The 25,711-nt window shown below is 44.8% G+C and overlaps 1 protein-coding gene across 1 annotated transcript; it reads left to right on the top strand.

The window, feature by feature from the left end:
* Positions 1–452: 452 nt before the first annotated feature.
* On the top strand, positions 453–18,105 carry mRpL4 (mitochondrial ribosomal protein L4). The gene is made up of 10 exons (XM_077665601.1): positions 453–536; positions 749–845; positions 1,106–1,277; positions 2,994–3,045; positions 3,604–3,721; positions 7,848–7,954; positions 9,790–9,840; positions 13,117–13,175; positions 15,255–15,328; positions 17,884–18,105. Exons 1-10 carry the CDS (start codon positions 489–491, stop codon positions 18,033–18,035), a joined length of 930 nt encoding a protein of 309 aa, XP_077521727.1. The 5' UTR covers positions 453–488; the 3' UTR covers positions 18,036–18,105.
* The last annotated feature ends 7,606 nt before the right edge of the window (positions 18,106–25,711 follow it).

Below are 25,711 nucleotides of genomic sequence, written 5' to 3'. Positions count from 1 at the left end.
TCCCGAACCGTTGCATTTTTTCAGGCCACAACTCTGTGAAAAAAGGTTTCAGAGCTTCGTTATGAGGCTGAATACCATGGGCAAATTTGTCCAGAGTCAAGCATATTGTCGCCGACAAACGTAGCACAAATGGAACAGGACAGCACAGCTGTTTACTGGAGGGAGGATTCGCTGTTTCAAGACAAAGAAGACGCTCTGCCACGCGCTAATGTGAATATGATGTCATGCAGCGCCCTACGAAGGATGTAAGGTCAGTAAACTTGAGCGTTGCTACATGCTGCGCAGTAATTCTGAAACCGAAGTTAGTGTGCGTATTTTTCTTGTTTTTTTTATGCAATACATGGCTGTACGTAAAAACGCACCTAAAAACCTTTACAAGCGCGCTATATCAACCGAAAACGGAGCAGAAACCAAAACGAAACAAAATCAGTTGTAATCCTTTGACAAGCCATAACCAAGACCGGCCAAGCCTATCTGGCTAGCGCATAATGGCTGCTGCCATGCGGAGTGCGTTTGTGAGCCTCCAACTGTTTAAAGTGAGTTTTCTTTATTATCCTGCCATTTCTATGTCTCCTCTTGTAAAAATTTAGACCAAAAATGCACGAGCGTTGTGACGTGCACCTCTTTTCCTGCTTTCTCATAGACGCCGATCGCAGTGATCGTTTTTTACGTCGCCCATCAGAGCGGTGCAGTGTGATGATGGATACCTTGCTTCACTACAGATTCTCTGGTTTCTTTTTTTCTTTAGAATTCTGGCTCATCGGGTGTGGTGTGCCAGAGATTATGCAGCCAGGGTCCCGTGTCTGGTACGGGAGCAGAGCCACTTCCTGTAGCTGACAGCGTCGGTAGGTGAACATTTGCTGAATCCGCGAGATAAAGTGAAATACGTGAATGCATATTAGAAGCTCGCGCAAATGCAATATTACGCTGCATGCACCCCCTCGGTCGCTCCTCAACGCCCTCAAACTGTTAGATTTCGCCGCTTTGATGCCAGATTCTTGACTCTCGATACGATGAGCAAACTGTGCGTTACAGGTGGAATTTGTACAGTACAGCCAATTGCGTATCTGTTATGATATTCCTTTTTTTGTATCTGTGTCATCAGCGCCTACCGTCCCGTCGCGGCCACCTTTGCCACTTATTACGAAGCGCGAGCTCGCCTACCCTTCGAAGTTCACGCCAAACCGGGAGGCATGGGTCGAAAACCTGGACACCATTGAATCCGAGAAGCTCGGCTTGGTTCCTCTTCACCCGAAAGTCTTCGGAGTGTTTCCGAGGTGAGCGGTTGTTATTTGTAGACCCCGTCGTGATCACATTGACGATGTGTGCACAGTTTTCTGATGTTTGTTTTCTTGTCGAGCATTCTGAACATCTTGTTACACGCGAACTTCCGAGAAAATATACTTCATGACTTGTCAGTTTTATATGATGGACTTGCGCACCCGATCCGGGATTTTGGCAAACACAAATCAATTTATGGGTAGATTTTATCGCTGACAAAAAAAATCAGCTTGCGAGGTGAACTGTGAACCAACAACGATTTGGGCCTTTCTATGCACCTCGTAAAAGGTGCCTACATTTATCTTGGGTATACATAGCTTGCACCGATGTCACATCCGGTGACCATGGGATGCCAGTCGGCCATGCTGCCGAACCACCGCCAGACCGCCTCTAGCCTACCTCCGCCTCTGTTAGCTCGCTTCGTGTTGGTTCTCGTCCATCCGTAGCTTCAGTATGGTTTTGTGTTTCACCCTTGGCAGCTCCAACCGTAGCGACAGCTCCAGGCGAAAGAAGAATCTCATTAACACGAACATCTTCCGCATTCGTAAGATAATCGTATAGGCATGCAAGTGTTAGCGCTCCAAGACTCTCGACACAAACCGGTGCGAGCTGTGGCTGGCTCGCATTAAGCGCGACGATTTGGACCCCGAGAAACACCAATTTATTTGTGTGCTGAGCGCAATTTGTGCCAGGTAAGGGGCCTGTGCCGTGAACTAAATGTTTGCGAAAACGTGGGAATCAAGGACTACATACTGAAGTGAATGTTCCGGTTTTGATTGACGCCATATCCGATTTGTTTGACAACACAAACACAGACTATGTCTGCGTCGCTACATCTTGGCTACGGCCCTAAGCACGTCGGTTCAGATCGCTACCACCGCAGCGGACAACGACGGTGCAGAGAAAGCGGCGTGCCGAGGCCGAGCTTTTCGTCTCGTAGGCGTAACGCAGACGGGCTTCTCACTCACCTGCTAAAGAAATCCTTGTGCGCCTCCAACGATTTCAAGGCTTTCATTTCTTCCGAGGTCACAAAGCTGGAAGAGTACACGATATCCCCGTGGGTCACTTCAGGGAATACATCAACGCCATCATCGTGTCGACTCCGGGACGCAGTGCGTACGGACCGACCCATATCGTCGCAAATTTTCAATTTGTCTTCGTAGCGTACGAGCGCCAATAGAATAATATCAGAGTAGTAGCCTGCAATGAATGGCTCATTCCTCTGTGAAGTAGGCGTCGCACCCGAAATGATAAGAAAGTAATCGAAAGCATCCCAGAAGCGGTGAGGCTGCTGAGCGGATGGGGCGGGGACGGACGAATGGTTCGGCAGCATGGCCGCCATAGCTTTACGGGGGCGGAAGGGACGTCACGTGCAAGCTATGTATAGAGTTCTTCCGTCTTTCCTACTTTGAAGCTTTCATTCACTTTGGCTTAAGTCTGCATGAACATCGTTGTATTACCCCATCATTGATTCACCTTTGCTTATTGACTTTTAGCTTCTGCTGCTTCAAAATTTGTTTCTTTTGGTGCTTGATTTTGGTGCCATGATTATGCTCAAGCACACTGACCAGTATGCACAGGTTCTTTCTAACTGTATGAAAATGTATAAATGCTGCACTGAATAGAGTTGCCGCGATCACTTCTTAGCCCCGAAGGAGAGGAAAAAAAGTGCAAATTTTCTTGTTTGTGGCTGTTTTTTTTAACACTTGCAGGATCGACACGCTGCACTGGAATGTGAACTGGCAGCTCAACTACCAGAAAGTGGTGCGTGTCTCTGAAAGTTTTTTCTGGTATCTTGCTGCTGGAAGTAAATGTGCGTGTGCAGTCTATATATACCCCAAATTTTGCTTTCCAAGTGAAAGTCCTTTCAATTTTCTTCCCTTGGTCATATACTCTGGTTGCACTGCCATACAGTGTTATGTCCAAGCTATCAGTCTCACTTTTCAAACTGGCATGAAAGTTGTGAAAATCTCATGTAGTTGTAGAAGGGTAGCATCCTAACCTGTGCTATGTCACGCTAAAACTGTGCTGCACTGTGCTAACGAGGAGCTGGGACCAGCCCATCTGAGTGTGGATATGCAAAATACTTTACGCACTGGAGACACCCGTGGATATCTGATGCTTGGCACATGCATGGTTCAGCCACTCCAAAACTGTCTTGGTGGGTGATCCCTGATTAGCTGACAGTAGCATCTAGTTCCCACAGTGCTTGAATGAAGCAGGAAAAGGCTAGGAGCTTAGGCTTAACGTCTTGACTAGTTCAGTAAACCATCTTGTGGGCTGCTACTCATCAGTAACGCCATGCGCAATGGGCTTTTGCAGGACTGGACAACAGCACAGACACGTGCGGAACGCCGAGGTGGCGGCCGCAAACCGTGGCCACAGAAAGGCACTGGCCGAGCTCGGCATGGAAGTATCCGGTCACCCCTTTGGAAAGGAGGCGAGTGCCAACCTTGTCTTTCATTATATATGATAATTCGGCTAACTTAGTTTTGTGTACACACTAAGAATTTCTCTTTCTCTCTCTGGTTGTTCAATTTCTTTTTTCTTGGGAGAATAAGGACTGAAGGCTGAGGGATCAGCTTAACGGTCTGGATGCTTGGTGTGACAAATAGAAAAGTGAGAGGGATTGCAGTAGCAGTAAAAAAAGAAACATCAAAATGGCAGACAGATACGTAATGGAAATGTGAAGCAAGAGGTACTTTTAAATTAAATGTCAGCATTGGCCAAGTTATTTTCTCCTCAAAGTCTGGTGATACCTGCTCGGGCTGAGTGGTGCCTCATGTGGACCAGAATGCAAGTCTTAGCCTAATATGACTTGGACAATGCAGTGCAGTAGAGTTAAGAATGCGGCGAGCACCTCGGAGCTAGGCTTTATGTCTTTTAGAGTTGTCTGTCACTTTGAGACATTAAGTAATATTCCTCAACTTACTGAGTAACATTAAAGCATCTTGACTTTGGTAAACTGTGCATTGCAAGCTTCTTACAGTCAAAGACGCATATAGAAAAGAAAGGGACGGCACACACAACATTCTTGCTTGACCTTAGCTTTGGTAAGCAGTATGCTGGAGGATTTTTTTCGTCTATGTAGACACACGCAGAAGGGAAATTGGGAACACACGCACACAATTGCATGTGACATACTCTTTGGTAAACCTGCAAGGTTCTTTACATCAGCAGACACACATATAGAAAGGAAATTCTGCAGCACTCACGCACACAGCGCATCATGCATAACCATGACGTCGGTAGACAGTGCAGTGCAAGGACCCTATCATCAGTCACACATTAGAGATATATATGAGCATGCATTTCATTCGTTTCCTTTCTATATGTGCCTTCAGCAATGCAAAAATAATCCAGCAGACTGACGTCAAGATTACGCACGAAGTACGTGTGTCATGCGCAATGGTGGAACCAGCGAAATGGACGCAGGACAAGAGGAAGTAGGCACACACACAACAACGCTGCACTTACAATTCCCCCATCGGTTTTGCTGGCGGTGTGCGATAACTTAAGGAAAAAAAATGAAAAAGAGTTCTTAAAAGCCCGCATGCCCAGTGGAAGAGGATAGGAAGAAGACTGAAGTGTTCCCCTACTTCCACAAGGCGTCACATGGGCTGAAAAAAGTCGCTCAAAAATTTGGCATCACTTTGGTTTTTTCTGCCCCGCAAAAGCTTTCCGGTTTGTGTGCCCAAATCTCTGGTGGCCAGCAGCAGACTGGCGCTTGCACCACTAAGCACCAGACGAAGTTCACCACGTGTGCAGTGGGGGTGGTTTGCTCATCCCATTGTCCTGCAGCAAAATATATATTGGGCAAACTGGAGCGTGCTTAAATGAACGTTTAAGGCAGCACCGAACAACTTTGGGCACGGGCACGGGAAGCAATTTAGCCGTGCATGTCAAGGACTGCCACTGTTCCCCTCGGTTTCACCTGGCCAGCATTATCGGTTGGGGTGAAATCAAGACGTGAGCGCGAGCTGCTGGAATCTTTCTTAATCAGGAAAAATGAATGAGCAGATGTGCGTAAGCGACCCGTCACTCTTAATCACTGAAAAAGAGTTTCAATTCTTATCATCATAAAGTTTCTCTCGCCTAGTCAAAGTGCACACGTGCGCAGGAAGCATGTATAAATGTGGCTGAATTCCTCGCAATAAATCAGTTGTAAGTCCAGCGTTGTTGTGTGTGTGCCTACTTCCTCATGTCCTGCGTCCATTTCGCTGGTTCCATCATTGCACATTGTGAACCAACTAGCCCAGCAGTTTACTCTATTGAACTATGTGTGTCATCTGTGTATGTCTACGTTGACATAAAAATTATGCAGTGCTGCACTTACCAAAGCCAAGATCAAGGCCAACTAGCCGACTTAGGGTCCTTGTTGAGAGTAAAGCACAGCGGCTAATCTTCTTATCGCTTCACCAAAGTACAGTGTTGTAGACTCACATTTCTTGAAATCCAGGGTTCGACGGAAACCCGTCTGGTCGGGTATGTTCATGGCGGAAAATCTTCAAGCGCCGACCAATCGTTAAAAAGATGACGTTTCGGCCCTGGCTTACGGGGGCCTTGTTCACAATGAAAGAAAGACAGGAGTGAAGGTGAGTTATATAGGTTTCATGGTATGACGCAAGCAGCGGGAGTATATCGGGGATAGATTGCCTCCCGCTGCTTGCGTCATACCATGAAACCTATATAACTCACCTTCACTCCTGTCTTTCTTTCATTGTGAACAAGGCCCCCGTAAGCCGGGGCCGAAACGTCATCTTTTTAACGATTGGTCGGCGCTTGAAGATTTTCCGCCACTCACATTTCTTGCTACTAAGTGCCACCACTGGATGCTTTTTCATCTTTGTTGCTTTTATTTTATGCGAATTTATTGTGAAATTAAGTCATCCTCTCATACCTGCACAGGTAGGAAGTTTATTTCGATGAAATCCAATTAGTACCCAGTAGACTGCACTGGCATCTTTTTTTTTACTGATGTTAATAAAACAGATTCAATATATAAGTGAAATTTTGTTCATAAATGTGAAAGAACGAGGCAGTGAATGCTTTTGTACAGAATCCAGTAAACAAGGCAAGAGGTATGGTAAAAATGCCAGGAATCAAAATCATTTCTTCCCTAGTAATCACCGACACTGATTGAATTGGTCAAAGTGATTGGAACTGCATTGTAATGAATGTAGAAAATTGTAGCAGGGAAGTGAAGAGCCCAGTGGAGGAACTTTATAAGTCATGTACTTGTGCATTCATGCAGACAGAATATATGATACGTATGCTGTGCGTACACAAAACACATGGCTCACATTCAAGAACGAATATAAGAGCGATGGAGTGAATGGGCTTTTTTCAAAAGAGGGAAAACGCAATCCGTGGCACCAGGGATTCAGAAGGAACGACGTGTTCAGGAAATTAGCTGAGACAGAATAGCCACACCTGGCATGAGAAAGGAATATGTCATTGCACTGCACTCAATTTGCTTGATGATGATGATTGTTGTGATAGCTCTTAACATTACAGTAGAAGCCCTTGATACTAAAGTAGCTCAGACCAGCAAAAATCTTTACTATATCAGTGTCTTCACTTTATCATTTGTTGATGATAGCATGGCTCTGACTAGCTCTCAGCCTGCCTACTAAGCACTAAGTGTTCGTTTATAAAATAAACGCTCAGAAATACCTTACATACTGCTCTTACTGCCCCTTTATGTGATAATTTATTTTCGGTTATCACATGTTATCACGTTTTCGAGTTTGTTTACATCTTACCACATTTGCATGAATACAACGTGCGTATAAAAATAAAGCGAGTTTGATTCCATGTGAAAAACCAAAGCTTAGCATGATCACGGCGCAGTTTTTTATGGCCTCGGCGTCGTTTAAGGAACAACAGTTTTATTAAATACGTGCGCCTCAGTCAAGCACGGCAAAACCGCCTACGCAGTGCTGCCATGCCTCTGCTTGTTGCTGCTTCTTGCCGCTGCTTCCCCGTGCTACGAACGCATGCCCTTTTCCTCCGTTTTCTACTCCTCACTGCTTTTTTACTGGCTTCCTTTTGTCAGCGACCCACACCGATAGCCAGCTTTATTTTTCCCCGCACGCCACCGCTTTGCCTCACGGCCTTTGAAAAGGTGGCTTCTTCTCGAGGCTCTAGCGTGGTGGTGAAACCACCTCAGAGAGCCCTGTTTTATCATATTCAGCATCTACCATATTCAGTATCTATCAGTTTCTCGCGATCCTAAACTTTGCGCGTGCCGCGATGTCATTATTCCGGGGGAAGTACATCGCCACAGCCAAGTGCTCTTTACTATAGCCGTTTACTCAAAAAAAATTTGTTACTACTATATCCGAAAAAGAAAATGTACAGTCATCTGTGGAAGGCGAAATGGGACTGCAGCTTCACTTTACTATATCCGAGTTTTTACTATAACAGAGTTTACTTTAGCAGGCTTCTGCTGTATTGCATTGAAGCCTGGACTACACCTAAATTTTCTGCATAGTGTAACATGTGCAGCCTTTAGCTGTTCAGAATGAAAGAAATGCTTCTGTTCCATTTCTTGGCATCCCCAGGGGGCATAGCCCATGGACCCCGTGGGCCCAGGACGTACTACTACATGTTGCCTTTCTTTCGGCGAGTTCAAGGGCTGACCACCGCACTTTCCATCAAGTTTGCGCAGGCGAGTTCTTCATGAAAGATCAAACTAAATAGATGCAATACGTTTGGTGGGGAATACAGGTTCTGCGCGGACCATTAATTCTCTGGTTCCATCAATTATCCATCCATGGTCAGGATGAGGCCCAGTTTTGGTACAAGCCATTTCTTGAAGCTGTGAAAGAAACAAAAGTGCAGAGTCAAATCTGTGCTGTTGTCGGCTCATTTAAAAAAAAATGTGCAGAGGCTGTCTGCTCTCACTGAAAGATTTTGTGATTTCTCTCATGTCAGTAGAACTAACCATATCCACGAAATGTTTGAAGTGTTACACTGGTGCTCTTGAAGCTATACGAAAATTCTTGATCACATCATGTGTACTGTTGCCCCTATACTGTCAGGGCTCCTGGAGGCCTGTTCCTCCAAAACACAGCAGTGTGACGTATCCACTTCCCACTTCCTCAGTTGTCAGTCTTGTGTCTCTGCTAGCTACCGTTAGAGATGTGGGGCCCTTTGGGTCGCCCAACACATTCAGGTCCACAGGTCCGGAGAGATGAGTTGACGTCGGGATAGTGAGAGCAGGAGGCCTGCGATGCGGTATATGGAGAAGTTTCACACATTTACAGCAATGAGAAAAGCATGTGAGAGGACCGTAAAATGACAGGCAGAAGAAAATGTTCTGTCTAGGTTGTTAGAGAAGTTTCATGATCCCCAGATGCCTAGCTGGGGGATCTGTCTCTTTGATCAGTGTCCTGTGGACAGCGAACCAGTTCGTTAGGCCTCATCTGCATGAAATGTCACTGCCGCTCTTACGATTGAGAGGGGGAAGACTGGAGGTATGACAGGCCAAGCTCGAGGTCTAGTTGTTGACCAAGGTCATTGGGAAGAGTAAATCACCACTGCTCTAAAGGTCACTGTCTTCGGACCGTAGTGCGCTGTGGGAATGGAATGTCTCTTTCGATATGCCACAGTTCTCCTTCGGATGCTTTGTGCCCCCACTGAAGCAGTCAGGCCGATGTAGTTGAGGGTTGTTATGTTTCCATCACCGTAATTGCTTTGTCAGTTAAGTGCGGAATGCACCCCTCCTTTCCACAAGCGAAGGGGAGACATTGCTGTTGCCTCTTGGTTGGCTCATCTCTATGACACCACAAGAGGTGCGGACTCTGGAGTTCTTTACCTGGGAAACAGGTCACCATTCTCAAAACTATTTAGCACTGCTGTAGTGACCCTACGGATAGACATTTCTAGATTTTTCCTGTGAATTTTGCTTCGATTTCGTAAGAGATTGGACCTCAAGGCCTGCACAGTGTCACTTTGAAACACTTCACGACGCAGCTGGAACATTTAGTGTGTCCAGCCATCCTATAATAAGGACAATAACATAAATGTGCCATTATTGCACTGTAAGGGTTCTGATGACGTTGACCGTAAGCCTGTGTTTGCAAGCTATGCGGGTTTAACTTCGGCAGAACTGCAGAACGACACAGCATAGAGAGGAACTGCTTGAAATGAACACAAACAGTGATGCACATAACAGTGGGAGTATTCAAAGATAATGCGGTAGCATAGAGTGTGATGTACTGAAAGCTTCTGTATGAGTACAAGGTGCATAGTGATGATGTAGTAGAGGCAGGACATGGGACAGCATCTTTCACACTTCATCTCTGGAAGGTGTTCCTTCTGCATTATGTCAACATCTCTGGTTTAGCTTGCATTTTGCACTTTTCTCTTTGGTTCACTGTAGTCCCGGTACCTCTTGTCTAACTCTTGTTTCTGTTGCCTATCTCACTTTGTTGCTCTCTTTTTTCTTCGCCATACCTTTGCACCAGAGGAATAGCTTTATGCCCTCCTCTTATTTTTCAGGATGACCTGAAGATTGTTGACAGCCTCGACCTTCCAACCAACGACTCAAAGGTTGGTCTTGCTCTGGTGTAGTCTAGTCTGCTGCTCGCTTTTTTTGTGTGTTTTGCATGTGTGTCTTATTTCATGCTCCACAATTTGTAATGAGTTTTCATGACGTGTTCTTCTATGTTACATTCATTGTAAATTGTTGAAAAGGAGAAAGAAAGAATAAATAATGCATATTAAACATGCAGGAAAACGTCATTAATTCGGACTACAAGAAAACAAGTTAAATGTCTGAATTATCCAAAGGTACAAATTAACGCCCCCAAAAGCTGCCAAACATAATTTTTTGTTTTGCTGACAGACCTGGGCAGTGGTCATTTAGCTTTGAAATGAAAGCTGTGAGGCAACATTGATTTTTCGCAGTTGCGTCAGGTGCTCTACTGCGTGCACGCTGTCAGAAATGTTGATGCAGAACTGCTCAAAATAGTGAAGTCCTCCGTGGTGTCGTTCACGGTGTGATGCAGCAGCACAGGAGCCTCCTCACGGGCATCGACGCATCATGTGAAGAGGCTCCACTGCACAAGTGGCAAACAGTACTTTACAAGCTTGCAGGTTCAGTAGAACGGGAGAACCAGAGAGACGGAAGTGAAGGAAACACAGCCAGTCAGGCGGCTTCTGATGATAAAACGAAAAGATCAGCGACACGCCAACTAACGTCTCAAAATGTGCAAAACTGTACCCACCTAGCTTGCCGATGTGCAGCAGGCATGGGGCGAAGCTCAAGAAACAGGATCCAAAACTATGCAGTTGTAGTTTTAGGCAACATGGCCCTCCGATTGTTGTCATGCCTGCCATTGTGTCCATGCCAGAGCTTTCTGGCTCACACCGCACTGTGGAATTCTCACTTCAGCAGGGGATATTTGTATGATCACTTGGTATACCGGTCACACCACGACACAGTCCCCCGTCCGAAGCTGATCCGAATTAACCAGTAGGAGCCTAGCTGTGTCCAAATTGACAAGCATCCAATGCTATAGGCATACGTAGGCATTGGCTAGGACCATGTTGGCAGTCAAAATTATCCAGATCTCTGAATTAATAGGAGTTAAATTAATTAGGTTTTGCTGTACTCGCCACTGATTAATATGGCTTCAATATGATTTGTGTAATCATTTAGGATGCAATGAAGTTCACAATAAAGGACATGCTCAAAATTAGCATCAAAGTAAATCCTTGTTTTCTCACAGTGCTTTATTGCGGCTGTTGTGCTTGCGGTAGAAATCGATGACCTTGCATACAAATATGCAATAACAGTATGTTTCATAACCCCTATCTGGTACTGTGGCTGCATGCAAAGAGCCTGTCTGCAAAATGGGGTTCAGGTTCCGTTTTAGTGATGGTTGGAGCATATCTTAAGACGTTATGTCGTTTGCTGCCAAGAACAGCACATGTGCATTAGCCAGTCCCGACAGCCAACAGTGCGCCAGTGGTCAGTTCTAGAGTCACTAAATAAAGACTTAGAGTACCGTCACTGCAGCACGGCGGTAAGCAGGGGCGGCCATTTTGTTGTTTATCATTGTTGCCAGATTGCCGCTTCGGCGACCTCGCCACTAACTTTGGCCCGGCCATTTTGTAAACAACGCTGTTAGCCACCCTGCGCTGCGGCGGGGATCGTAGCCGTTCGGCATGGAGCCGTTCAGATGCAAACGGTAAGCGTTTTCCATCATTCTGCGAGTTGAAACAGCCAACAACGCAGCAAAACGGCATCCTCGTATGCTCTTGTGCAGCTGAAATGCTGCGAGGCGCGGAATCCCTGGTCACTGAGTCGGTCACCGGCAGCACTCGCAGCACTAGGACTACCACAGTTGCCCGACTGAAAACGCATAAGCCACAAAATGGCAGCCCCCATGAACCGTCGCAGTGTAAACAAATATCACGTGATGCAAACTGACCAATGATCGTGGCGGCGGCACAGAACAATAGGAGAAAAGAGTGCCAATACTCTAAGTCTTTATTTAGCGACTCTAGCCAGTTCTTATGAGGGATGATAAATGGTTTTAGTAGATGGCATGGCTGCTATCTTTCCCTCTCGAGGAACTTCCCAATGAAATCTCCTGGAGTTCCATGCTGCACTGGTGTAGATCTCCATTCTTTTATGCGTGCGTGCATACTTGTGTTTGTGAGAGAGAGAGAGAGAAAGGTTGTCTGTGGCATGGCAGGTGGTATACTTGGAATGTGTCGTGTTCTGAGCTGACGCAATCAGCACAGACCTTGCAATGATAGTGAGGTCTGCCTGTTGGAGCCCGCTGGTGCCCGCTGGCACTTTAGAGTTTCTGAGAATGATGTGCAGTTTCAGTATTCCGACATCTGCCTCTATGGGTTTCATTTCAACAGCTTTTTTTTTTTTCTCTGTAGCAAAGCTTGAGCTCCAGCTTGCACTTGTTTGCACAGTGAAGTGATGTTGACTAGACGGCAGTCAGTGGTAGCTGCGGATGAAATATGGAAACTTAGAAAGAGCATGGCTGAAACCTGGACGTGATCGTTACCTTTTAACTGCCTCTACAATTTTGCGGAGGAAAATTTTAAAGTGTTTTTAACATCAGTACAAGTCTACTGTGAAAGCATCGCTTTGAGGGCTCTTGCACCGTGGAGATGGCTGCTGGAACATTATGTCAAAACTTATCACATGAAAACTGGCGAAGACTTCATGTAGCTTTAGACCACTCATTTTTCGGAGCATACCCGCCATGGTGGCTCAGTGGTTCAGGTGCTCTGCTGCTGAGCCAGAGTTCCCAGGTTTTAACCCAGTCGTGGCAGCTGCGTTTCGATGGAGGCAAAACGCAAGAGGCGCCCATGTGCTGTGCGATGTCAGTGCATGTTAAAAATCCCAAGGTGGTCGAAAAATTTTCCGGAGCCTTCCACCACAGCACCTCTTTCTTTCTCCTTTCAGTCCCACCTTTCTATCTTCCCTCAAGGGGCAGTGATGTGTCCAGGGAGAACCGAGAAGTGAGAGAGTTACTGTGCCATAGCCTTTCCTCAGAAATGACTGTTATTATTTTAACCAGTATACGCTAACAATAGTTGAAATCCCAGTGGAACTAATAGTACTAGCCATTTCTGCTTTTGAGTTGTGTCTACAAATGACAGCCGAGTGGTGAGAACAGTTTTTTTCTGCTTAAACTCCGAGCAGTTTTTCTCAGAGAAAAATACCATGGGGAATTTTGAAAATTGCATTGGTGGATGGTGCTTTTCATGCGAAATGGACCTTTGCAACTGAAGTGTGACTGCATTGGAGTGATATACGGCTGGGCGCTCGACACTGATCTACCCGTTACCTTTCAGTACCTGGAGAACTTGGTCGATGAGAGGTTCTGGGGGCCTTCAGTACTCTTTGTGGACAAGTAAGTGCTCCACGATGAAGTGGCTACTCCTGAAAGTGTTTCAGTTTGGTATCAGAAAGGTACCGAATATATCTGCAAAAAAGTTGGTGAAACAAAATTTGATTTTATATGCTGCGATTGTCCATAGAGTACAAGCATGGCCCCTTCAGAGCCGATGCAACACTGCCAGTAGATCAGCCACTATTTGCCAAATGTCTTCTGGAACCCTTTTGAAGCACTTTTCGGCATGGTGATGTTCTCTGAATGTCGAATCCGTACTGATGTAGCGTCGCCTTGTTCATTCTGTGAAAGGTACCGTATTTATTCGAATCTAGGCCGATAGTTTTTTCAAAAAAACGAGATGTAGAACTCTTATGTCGGCTTAGATTCGAGGATTTCGTTTCGAGGTTTCGTATTCGTAAAATACGAATAAATGTAGCACGCAGGTGGCGCCCCCCACAAAACGCCAACGAAATACAGCACTGTAGCCGTTGCTATCCGTAGCCGTTGCTATCCGTAGCCGATACTGATCAAAGCACACATGAGCACTGGCTGCCATTTTGGCAGCCCAACGCCGCCTCTCCTCCTCCTCTTCTCTCAAAGCTCCTTTGGCAGCATTTTTTTTTCAACGGTCCCTCTCGGGGCCATCAATCACGCTTCGGCAGAGCATGCAGGCACGATGCTTCCCGCTGTGTCTCACTCGAGTTCCTCTCTCTACACCAAGTCGCCTATGCGCAGACACATGGTGCAGTCGTTTCGCGCCACGCACTTTCACGTGCGCGGCGACGTAAGAACAGTCGTGTCGCGTCATAAAAATAATTGTGATAATGAGGTATAAACAGTGTTGTTTTTTCGGCCGGCTTACAATGGAGGTAAGTTTTTTTTTTTCTGTGGCCTTCAACTTTCGGGTCTCGGCTTAGAATCGTGGCCGGCCTAGATTCGAGTAAATACGGTAGTACGGTAAATTTAGGGATGGATAATCTCAGTGAGAGCAACAGCCATGTTGTTCTGTTTGAATCAGGATGCTCTGTGCATTGCTGGACAAATATTTAGAATGGATTGTTGTCACGGTGGATCAACTGTTCTGGGTAGCCATTAACATAAAGAATGAACGAGCACTTTGTGTAGTGCTGCAGACACACTAACATGCCATAGTAGTAGCGTGCATCGGCTACTTGTGTCTCGAGTTGAGAAAATTGTTGCATGCCCCTTTCAAAAACTGTTTTTCACATCTTCCTTATAACAGCATCCATTAAGCTGCTAGGATGTGTGTTACAGTGCTATCCTCAGTAGAGCGAGCTTCAGAACAAGTTCCTCGTAACTTTTGGCCCTGCAGAACTTTCATGGAAGCCCTCGGGCTTTTTTTCTCAGTTTTGGAGCTGCAATGAATGCGTTGATTATGAGTAAAGTTTAGAATTCCGTCATACGAGAGTAAAAGGCAAAAAATGTCCAGCTCTGATTTTTATGCTAGGAATACTGTTTGTACCACATCATCAATTTGCTGCTACCAGTTGCCGCCGAGGAAATTAAGCTGGCGCATTATGCAGACAGCTGTCAATCGGTACACTTGTGGAGCAGTAATAGGAGGTTAGAACAGTAGAACCTGAGGACAATGCTGCAAGAAACAAGTTACATGCTCTGGATACTCGTTGGCAAAATTGAGCACGCTACAACGTGCTGTTCTTGCTGATGAGGCCTCCAAGACATAGCGCTGAAGCTGCCTTTGCACCTGATGTGAGCGTGGAACCTGTGCTTGTTAGCTTGCATTCAAAGCCAGACAACTTTTGCCTGAGCTGACCTGCAGGCATAGCCCATCTGTGAGAGGGTATACTTGCGTATTGTTGAAATTTTAACTAATCTGCATGGTCATCTTTCTGGCTGTCACTTATGTGCACCATTCGCATCCCACAGTATATAATTGCAATTATATCTTCGAGCTAGAATGCATTTAAATGCCCAAGAAGAAAACACTACTGGAAAGGAGAAAACGAAGTGGCTAAAAATCCCAATGTTGTGAAGCAGAATTAATAATTGCTGAAAAAAACCACAGGTATCAATTCCCAATCACAAAGCTACATGTCGCTTTACTTTTTGTTTCAGCACGGACTACGTCTCTGAAAACATAGCCATCATTTGTGATGAAGTGAAGCACTTCAACATTATGCCCGTCTATGGTGAGCACCTGCCTGTTTATCACAAGCTAGCAGACACTGGTCGGATAACTGTCGGTGGTTAAAATGGATTCGTAGATCTAGAAATTACAGCTTGTGGATAGAAGGCAAGTGCATGTACCCAACTTCAAAATGAAACCAGCATCTTTTTGCTGTTCTATTCATGTAAACAGCTATAACATAACGTTAGGTGTTAGTTTCCAGAGTGTTAAAGAGTAGACCCAATGAAGTTTGATTTTCTCCGTCGCAGCAGTTTACGAGCAATCATCGTGCCTAGATGATGTGGAAACCCTACAATTGAGAAGTTACATCGCTACAGTAGAATCTCGATGATACAATCCCGGTTGATACAAATTTCGGGATGATGCAAATTCATAAAATGCACTGGCCAGGCTGCACTGCTTGCAAGAGGCAGTAATTTGGATGTTGTACATCGCCTATGCTGTGATCACCAGTTGCGCGGTATGTGCCGCGAGCAGTGATTGAGCAGCGGCGTGCAAGCAGCGCAGTGTCAACGTTACGGGTGAGCGTTGGCATGCGACCATAAAAAACACGGTCAGCGAAAACAGATTTGCATAAATTCTGCATACGAATTTTGTTCGTTTTGAGATTATACAAATATTTTTCGTGACCTTGTGAGATTTGTATGATCGAGGTTTTACTGTGGATGTGGCCATTCTCAACTATTACGCTCACTGCTTTAACAAGGGGTTCAGAAATCACTTCTACACAAATGTAAAGGCAAACTAAAGAGAAAATTAAACTGCAGTTTACCCGCTTCAAGGCAAATCGGTCCTCTGTGTTCAAGAGTGGCATGGAAGCATTTGAAATTGGCGTTCGCTTCCATCGTTAGCGGCGAATGATGGTCAGTGGGCGCGGTACAGAAAGAGATAACTACCAAGCTCATGAGCTGCGAAGCCAACCTTTTAATGTCCTTCGAGCCACGAGACAAAGCATGCGGCTCGCACGAGGGGGGAGTAAAGTTGGCTACAAACATTGGAAAGAAGGTGGCGCGGGCAGCTAAGAAAAAAAAAAACAATAAAAATGTAGCGAGGAGTGGGGAAGCGAAGAAAATGGTGAACCTCTGCAGCACCAGGTAGCGCGAAGCACGACGATGGCAAGAAGTGGATGCGTGGTGGCACTGCCTGGGTGGTTTTGCTGTGCTCAATTTTGTCACACACATTACTTCATTACCTCCTAAATGACAAATGAGGCCACGGAAGATGGTGCCATGTTCACACAAAGCTTTGGTTTTCATATGGAATCAAGTGCATTGTATTCGTAGCCACACTGCATTCGTATCAATGCAGTTCCACAAAAACTAGACGATATCTAAAACGTGATAGGGTTGAATGACATAACTGAAAACAAAATTATCACATAAAGGGACAACAAGAGCAGGATGGACGATAATGTTTTTTTTTTTCTATTATAAACCAGCACTGTGTGTTTAGCAAATAGCAGTTAATTTCCAGAACCATGCCACGAAAAACTGATACAGTAGAACCCCGCTATAGTAAACTCGGATATAGTAAAGTGAAGCTGCGGGCCCATTTCGCCTTCCATAAACTTTTTTTTTGGTTTATATTAAGTTGTTTTTCTCTTTCAAAGAAACGTCTATAGTAAACAGCGTCTGGTCGTGGCAACATACTTCCCACGGAATGATGACAGCGCAGCACGCGCGAGGCCAACGTTCAGAGGCAAACGGATACTGGACGATGAAACAGTGCTCTTTGAGATAGGTTCACCACCACGCTTGGAAGCTGTGAAAAGAAGCCAACTTATGGGAGCCCTTGAGGTCGTGGGGCAAAGTGCGCGGCACGCATGAAAAAAAAGTTAAAGCTGGCTGCGAACGCAGAAATAAGGCGGCCTTGGTCGCTGAGAAAGTAAAGGCAGTAAAGGTGCAGTGAGGAGTAAGGAAGGAAGAAAAAAGCGAACGTTAGCAGCACGGCAGCACTGCTAACACAGTGCCTAGACTGTGTTGCGTGCGTTCCTTGGCTATTGCCTCTAAAACAATGTTGAGGCTGCGGAAAATGGCGTCATGTTCATGCAAAACTTCGGTTTTTCGCATCAGAATCAAACTGTCTTTATATTCGTAGCCGCATTGCATTTGTGCAAGTGCGCAAGACGTAAACAGAATCGAAAACTTGATAACATGAGATGTGATAACTGAAAATAAATAATTATCACATAAAGGAACAATAAGAGCAGAATGTAAGGCGTTTTATTTTATGAACCAGCACTGTGTGTAGTAAGTAGCCAATGATTACTAGATAGCATCCTCAGAGCCATCCATCACCAACAACTGATATAGAGAAGACCCTGATATAGTAAAGATTTTTGCTGGTCCAAGTCACTCTACTATAGAGGGGTTCTACTGAGTAAAGATTTGTTGCCGGTCTGAGTGACTTTTGCTATAGGTGAATTCTAGTACTGTAGTGGTAATAGTTTATTCCAAAACGCTGGCCAAAACCACAGAACCTAAACCTTCACTGATTTTTTTTTGTGGCTGGTGCCAGCATGTGAAATGTGTGCGTCAATGTGGCTTGTCCTTGCAGGACTCAACGTGTTCAGCATGCTGAAGCATGACACGCTCGTTCTGACGCTGTCCGCCGTCGAGGAGATTGAAAACAAGCTGCTCTACCAAATGAACCGCACAGACGGCTGGGAGGTCGCAAAGAATCGGGACCACCATAGACCCTACTTGTAAATCACGTTTCAAACTTTGTAGAAATATTGAAAACTGATTACTTGTTAATAAATAGAAGTCTTCAAACTCGTGCTGGATTTTTCTTTTGCATTCTAATAGTAGCCTGCAAGTGTTTTTATAAACAGCTGCCATAGTGGCCCAGTGGTTATGGCACACAGCTGCTGACCCGAAAGATGCAGGTTCGATCCCAGCTGCGGCGGCCGAATTTCAATGGAGGCAAAAATTTTAGAGGCCCGTGTACTGTGAATTCTCAGTGCATGTTAAAGAACCCCAGGTGGTCGAAAATTTCTGGAACCCTCATAGCCCGAGCCACTTTGGAACGTTAAGCCCCCATAAACCAACCATAAATCGAACTACCTCCTAAAGAGCTGTGTGGTTAGTGCTGAGTTCTTGCAAACATGAAATTTCATAGGCTTCAACCAGAACAATTTTTAAACAGATTACTATTCTCACGTAAAATATATGAAACCATGCCGTTTTATGCAGTATCGTAGCGAAATGTGCACCAAAAGAAGTGAGATGGTAGTAAGTGTTTGGTTGCCATAACAGCAGACTGCACTTTCGATTTGACTCTTGGCCTAAGATTGTTTTTAATGAAAACTTTTATCTGCATTGGACAAAACAGGAAGGTGGTATAGCTAACTGTGGCACTGTACAAAACAAATTAACACCACATGAATCCTCTGCGTAGATCCGAGGCAGTGGATATCGAACAAGCACTACTGGTCTAAACTGTGACTGGCATTGTTAAACATGCTGTGCAAAAGAACTTGTGGCGGAATTACTGCTATATTGCATGTCAGATGCATCATAATAAAACTGCAGCTCACAGATTTTGCAAGCAACCACTCCCAAGAGTGAATTCCATTACTTGGAACAGACTGCAACAGAATGCAGTGCTAAAAGAAGAAACGTATACTTTTGCATGTGAAAAGAACATTGGCAAAGCATATAGAAGCACTTCTTATTTTGATACACTCAAACAATTTGTCTGCAAAACAGCGTAGGACCGTAGAAAACAGGAGTACAATTAAATATTTAAAATTTATATCCACTACAGGCACTGTGCCTGGAGACTGCGAAATTCCTGTGTAGAAGATGCAATGTGCTCAAATGTGGGCAGGTGCTTCACCAAAGATGTTATGCTTTTATGCAATTTTTAAAAATAAGCTTTTGAGTTCAACGAACGCTTTTTTTGGCATAGCTTTGTCAGTGGTGCAGCGCATCAGAATAAAGCCTAGATATGCTATCTAGTGCTTTGGTTAACTAATATGAATAGTAAAATTTTTAGCTACAACTGCTAGTTTCCTTATTTAATGAGAGGCGTGTAGCCCATCATAAGTAATACCCATGTCACTTTTTGGAGTGCGCGCTCCACTACACCATGTTTCGCCAAGGTCATCAGGTGTTGCAGTTTGACCTTCAGCAGGAGGAGCGCTGGAGGTGTGGTGGTGATGTCTGACCACGTGACTTGCCGCGCCGCTGCTTCGCCAGATGTGGTCATGTGATTACGCACGTGGCTTGGCATTGGATTAAGGAGGTGACGCCGCTCTTGCATGAAGTTTCACCATGGATGAGAGCACGGCTGACAGTACCTGCGAGGCATTGCGCTTGAAACGCCTGCGAGGCGTTTCAAGTATCTAAGCAAGCGTAGCTCAGTGTAATGGAGCTTTCCCTCTGGTTAACTGGGTTTAGAAGAGAAACCACTGCCAATTTTTAGAACTCCGAAAATGCAGTTACCCTCAGCATTGTAGCGTTTCAAGTATCTAAGCAAGCATAGCTTTCGCTCTGCCTTAACTAGGATTAGAAGAGAAACCTTTGCCAATTCTTAGCACTCCGAAAATGCAGTTACCCTCAGCATTGTGGCCCAATAAATTCAAATAAGGAAACTAGCAATAATAATTAAAAAGAGTACTCAATATTAGTTAACAAGGCCAACCAATTAGCAAGTCTTAGCTGTGTTTTGAAATGCTACAACGCTGGCAATGCTATGCCAAAAAAAGCGCTCTACTAACTCAAAAAGCCTATTTTTAAAAATTGCAGAATGTCTGATGTGAAACACCTAGTATTAATGTGCTGAAATGTGCTAAATTGTCTGCAGAACAAATTCAAGCCGAGCATGCAAAATGAACGCAAAAAATCATTTTTAAGGACGACACCGCCACATTTCATAATTGCTATTGAATGGCTCTGGTCGCTGTGCATTTTCTTCCTTGTTTTGCAAGGATGAGTGTTTTAGAATGCTTCAAACATGCTGATTTTCTTCTACATAGCAAATGCAGTCTAGGTATGTTGCTCAATAAAACCTGAAAATTTTAATATTTTCCCCCCTTTGTATAATGAAAGGAATATAATGGGCTACGATATTGAACATCACGTTTTGAAGCAGTAGCTTTAAGGGCCCCATTAGGCAGAAAACCTGGCATTGTCCGTGTTGGCCCTGCATTGGCTGTGAGCGATAAAGCTAAAGCTATCGGTTTAAATTCCGGATTAGTTGGCTGGCATGGCAGCTTGGCACAACTGATTGGTGTAGTGTAGCTGGCATGTGGCAGCCACCAAAACTAAGACCCGCCGCTACGCCAAAGCTGCAGCAGCACCATTGCTCACAACAAAGCAATAAAAGATGAGAGAGAGCCGCTGCTCGGCTCTCCACGTTCGTGCCGAGCGTGTGCAGTGGCCTTGACAGAACGAATCAGTTTTCTCTCCTAGCAGCATCACAGCCAGCCGTGGCCTGCGTTTGCCGCGCATTATTTGTGTACGCCTTGCACTCTGAGTACTATAATTTAATGTTTTAGACCTGCGTTTTATTTGCATTCTTAATTACACCACAAAATCTTGATGCCTGCTAAATCTACAAAGCTGCCCCGTCATACCCCTAGGATGAAGCTTAAATGTTTCCCAAATTTTATTCACTGATTTTTCGCCCTACTTCATAGGTGAGCTGGCTCACCCACACACCAGTGTTCCCGCACATACTAGGAAGCTACTATGATTAAATTTATTAGGACATCCTACTTTGATAAGACCACACGTGGTATTCCATCAAAGACTTTTTTAAAGCCTGTGGCATAGCGTTGCCAGTATCGCCGTGGGCTGCAGTTTGACCTTCATTAGACCGGATCCCTGCGCCGCCACCACCGGCTTGGCGCATGCACTCTCCGCAGCTGGGTCAGCTGGGTCGCCACCTGAATACGTGCCTCGCCGCGTGCCTGGCTAAGAGGAGCGCCGCGCTGACCTAGTCAGTGCGAGCTTGTCCATGCATGACAGCGAGGCCAGGCCATCTTTGAGCCGGGAATGGGAGGCTTTGAGCTGTCGTCGGAAAGCGGCGTCTGACCACCCCGCGGATATCGCCCAGTGAGCTGCTTCACTTGAGAGAGTCCGGAATGCCAGGCGCGTGAAGCTAGCATCAGAGAATGAGGAAGGGCGAGCTGGCACGCCGGGGCATGCGAGCACAGGCGCCATGGGGGAGAAAGCCGAGGAGGCTGCGTGCAGTGCACGCAGGCAGAGTCTGATCATCCAGCCGACAAAACTACTTCACCGACCATCGGGAAGTGTTCGTAGCAATAAAGGAGCAAAAATAAAGTGCGATACCATAGCTCAACGACTGTATCTAACCCTCTGTCAACAATAGTCTTGCAGCTGTGATTAAGGAAGCTTAACCACAGCATAATGAAAGCTTTCGTTTGCATATCCAGGCTTGGGCACAGTTAAGCCACAGCCACTTTTTATTTTTCACTCTCGCTCTCTGGTAGTAGTAAGTGCCTGAGTGGCAGCTGTATTAAAGAGTCTTTCTGAAGTTTACATCATCAGAGTATAGCACTCTCATTACGTGAAAAGCTCTTAATTCAAACTCAAGTTCTGCTACCGTCAACAGCAAGTGTATCAAAAAATTTCTGCTTAGTATATAGGACTGCGCGTGTTTTGAACAAAATTTCAATGCCCTTCCAGTTTATATTATCTAGAGTCAACTTGTAACCTGAAACCAAATTACACCGCCATTGTCATTACTTGACCATTCTCTGACTAATGGTACTAAAGAACTACTGTGTTCAGCTCATAGGCACTGTAGATGTACTGTATGCTTTAGCACGACTCAGATGTGTAAGCCCGTTGTTTTTGATCACATGACCTCAGTGTTTCACCTTCAGGGAGGTCGTGCACGCGGTCAGGGAGCACAGCTGTCCGTGAGAGGAACTCGTGGGTTCCTAGCAGCAACTCTGACATAGTAAAAAGCAGATGTTGTACTGTCAGGTTATATGTGGAGAGGCTGGCCCTAGAGGCAGAAATTCCAGGGGCTTCTCTGTTTTGAAGGGATGTCCACTGAAGACAACTTTATCCAATTTTTCTCAGAAAAATTTATTATATGGCTCTCTGTAGGTATGTCGATTTGAAATTTCATTTCAAAATTTTCCCTCCTTTTGATTTTAACTTGTAAGGTCTGCACCAAAAAAAGGGCTCCTTAGTCACTGTTTTAAACCTAATCTCTGCTTAGAAAAGTGTCTTTATACACTGCATATTGCCTGTGAAAACAGCCAGTGGTGGCGACACTTTATTTTGTTTTATGAACCTTACTAGCTAATGAAAGCTCTATTTTCAGCTAAAATAGCATCTTTGTAGTTTTAAAGCGGTAACCAGTTGATGTAGGGCAATTTGATTCGTCCACAGTATCTCTTTAAGAGTGACAAAAAACGGAAAACAATGCGCATTCCACTAGAAATAGAAAAATCCTTTAATTGTGGAGGTTTCCCAGGAGTAGAAAGGAAAATGAACATAAGGAATAAGACTAGTGCTTTCATCCTCTCTCACATACATTTCATAGGAATTTTGCTCCACCTGAGTACGCTTCCGATTAGGAAACTAGCTAGAGAGGAAATACTGCATCTTGACGGACCTGCTGTTGTAACATGAAATTTGACTTAATTATGCATTGTACACCATAAACGAGGCAGGATATGACTTTCCAATTTCATGAGCAATTTCTCCAGTATTGCGGAAGACAGAGAGATTACACCAGCTCAAGTACAAGCATTCGTGACAGCTCGTTTGATGGTTGACTATCTTTTTGAAACCCGTAAAGGTTTGCAGAACCACGCCATCAAACATACTTTCTGAAAAACCACTATTTAGTGGCATTACATGCTCAAGTCCAGAAACATGCTCATCCTTTAATCACTACGATATTTCTATATAGGTGTTTGCACAGATTGCGATAGGTGTGCTATCACCGCACGTTACATGGCTGTCGGATTTCTCTGCCTGTAGCGGCAACTATTGAAGAAGAAAAAGCGAGGAGTCACAGTCAGCCTTCGAAAGCTAAGTTTAGTTAAAGGGACAGTGAGTAGTACTGCGTCCAATATTTCTTCATGGAGAAATCGATTGCATTAGCCTTTGTTGGCTACGTTGAGAAAATTGCATTTTAAAATATTCCAGTCACTTTGTTCAAACTCATGATGGCTACAACAAAACGGACTCCATGATCACAGCTTGCAAACTGGATGACTGTGCAGCCTAGCGTCAGGGATACGCTCTTAGAAAACAGTCTTGATGCACCAAATTTTGCTTGTGAGAACAACCAGTTGGGGCAACACCTGTATTTCATTTTTTGACCTTTCCTGACTTCTGAAAGCTCAGTTCTCAGTGAAAGCGAACTCTGTGAGTGAAACATTGTAGTCTACAGTTGCAGGCAAACCTCAGTTTGTCCTCTGTATCCCTTTAAATCAACTCCTGTTCTTGACACCACCAGAGACATGACCTCTTATGTTGGGTCATAGTAAGATTTAGTAGACATTCACATGCCCAGCAATAGCACAGCAGAGCAGAGTTAAGACTACATGTGGCTATGTGCAAGCAGAGTTCTCCCATCTAGGATTTACACATTAGGTTTTCAAAAGTTGTCATGGGACATCCTATTCTAGTTTTTTCCTTCCTCCATGCTGGCACCAACATGCAAGTTTCTTGCATGTGTTTACATCCAGAAAACACGATATTCCTGACAGCACATTCAGAAAGTGCTTTTATGTCGTCACAAATTTTTACCATCTCTGATGACGTTTGATGATAAGACCGAGAGACATTTTGTATATATTCTTTTCCCAATTAGTGTGCCTTATATCCTTGGTGTTCTGATGTTGGTAGCATACCAGTTACATTCGCCGACTAATTTTTGGGCTCAACATTACCCAAAAAATGGTCCGAATTATTGAACAGTCAAAACAATCAGTCAACTTGAAAAAATCACTTTACTGATATAACATGAGCTTTAAAAAGTCCCCAATGTGCTTTCTTCCACATTCTGGCCACAAGCGATTGTCAGCTTATACTATTGCAATGTTTCCATCATGTCCGGACTGCACTTGACTAACCGCACATTACTGATGCCACTTGTGTGGCCTTCAAGGTATGATGTGGACCATGCCATGAATGTACAACCAACTTTGCGCTACCGCGCCGCAAAGCACCCCCCTTGCTGCTGCTCTGCATACACAAACTCCACGCAATTTACGCAGACACGCATCACGTAAAGCAAGGGCAGATCCTGTCTCCAGAGCAAAAATGGGAGGGTAAGGGGACATGCGGGAACCAGAAGGCTCCGAAGACCCACCCCTCGGCGTCTAAGCCGAGACAGATTCTCGCGCTGTCGCATTGTCACTGCAATCGTGCCGCAAAAAGAAAGCATTCCTCGGCGATAAAGAACCAGCTCAACTGCGGCAACAATGCCTACTCGCAACACGTTTAGCCTGGAAAAAAAAATGGTCTTTAGGGGATTACTGTCAGATACACCAATGGAGGATATATACACCTTTCAGAACTGTATAACGGTTCCCCAGCAAAGCACAGATTTTCGAAGACCAAAAAATCGGTCGGCTGCTTGCGGCTCCATACAGTTTGCCAGGTTGTATGCCATCATGTCACTCAATTGCACATTATTCTCATGACACACACCCTTGCTTTCTTGGTAGGTTGCATATGGTTTTATAAATCAAGAAAGCAGAGAATTGGTGCTGCAAGATTTAAAATCACTACAGTTTGCCCCTTCGCCTAATTTAAATTTCAACTGTTTTCAAAACATTGGCAAGCTGACCTACATTCTACATCTATGTCTATTACGAGCTATATGATAAACAATAGGTTTAATTCCAGCGCCACATGGCTAGCCAAAACCTTCGAATTATCACAAAGTCAGGCAACCAAGGTTTCTAATTTACTGCAGAAAGGTCACTCGGGTTTGCTGCATGTTTGAGTGGTCCTGCGGCAATGCTCATCTTCCACAGCTAAGTTAAATAACTTATGGCACGAACACCCTGTCAAGAATGTCACAACAGATCTGGAACAGAAGATTATGCAGCTTTACTTGGTCTCAAAGGCCTAGCAGTGCTACCAGACAGTGTACTTGTTATCCGAAGCAAGAAGACATTTCAGAATGGTTTCATCTTCTACCACCGATCGAGGAATAGAAATGATCACTCCAATCACGCGTGCATGCTTTGAAAAGCATCGTCATACGCGTAGGGCTTGTCAAAACTGCCATCATGGCCATCTGTATATTCCGTTGCATCCACGACTTCAGAGTTGGCCTGCCCGCAGTTTGTGATGACCAGTGCTTGATAATGGCTCTTTAATTGGGAACGAACCGATGCTGGACTCAATATTTTTGATGGACCTGTTGATTTTCATTT

This window comes from Amblyomma americanum, chromosome 5, assembly GCF_052857255.1.
Source record: "Amblyomma americanum isolate KBUSLIRL-KWMA chromosome 5, ASM5285725v1, whole genome shotgun sequence".
Taxonomy (NCBI): domain Eukaryota; kingdom Metazoa; phylum Arthropoda; class Arachnida; order Ixodida; family Ixodidae; genus Amblyomma; species Amblyomma americanum.
This window is presented reverse-complemented; position numbering and strand designations above follow the sequence as displayed.

Bases quoted from the DNA above. Each gene is read 5' to 3' on its own strand.
- mRpL4 (XM_077665601.1), top strand. From the start codon at position 489: ATGGCTGCTGCCATGCGGAGTGCGTTTGTGAGCCTCCAACTGTTTAAA. The intron at 1,278-2,993 runs GTGAGCGGTTGT...TAACACTTGCAG, and splicing joins GTCTTCGGAGTGTTTCCGAG to GATCGACACGCTGCACTGGA. The intron at 3,046-3,603 runs GTGCGTGTCTCT...GGGCTTTTGCAG, and splicing joins AGCTCAACTACCAGAAAGTG to GACTGGACAACAGCACAGAC.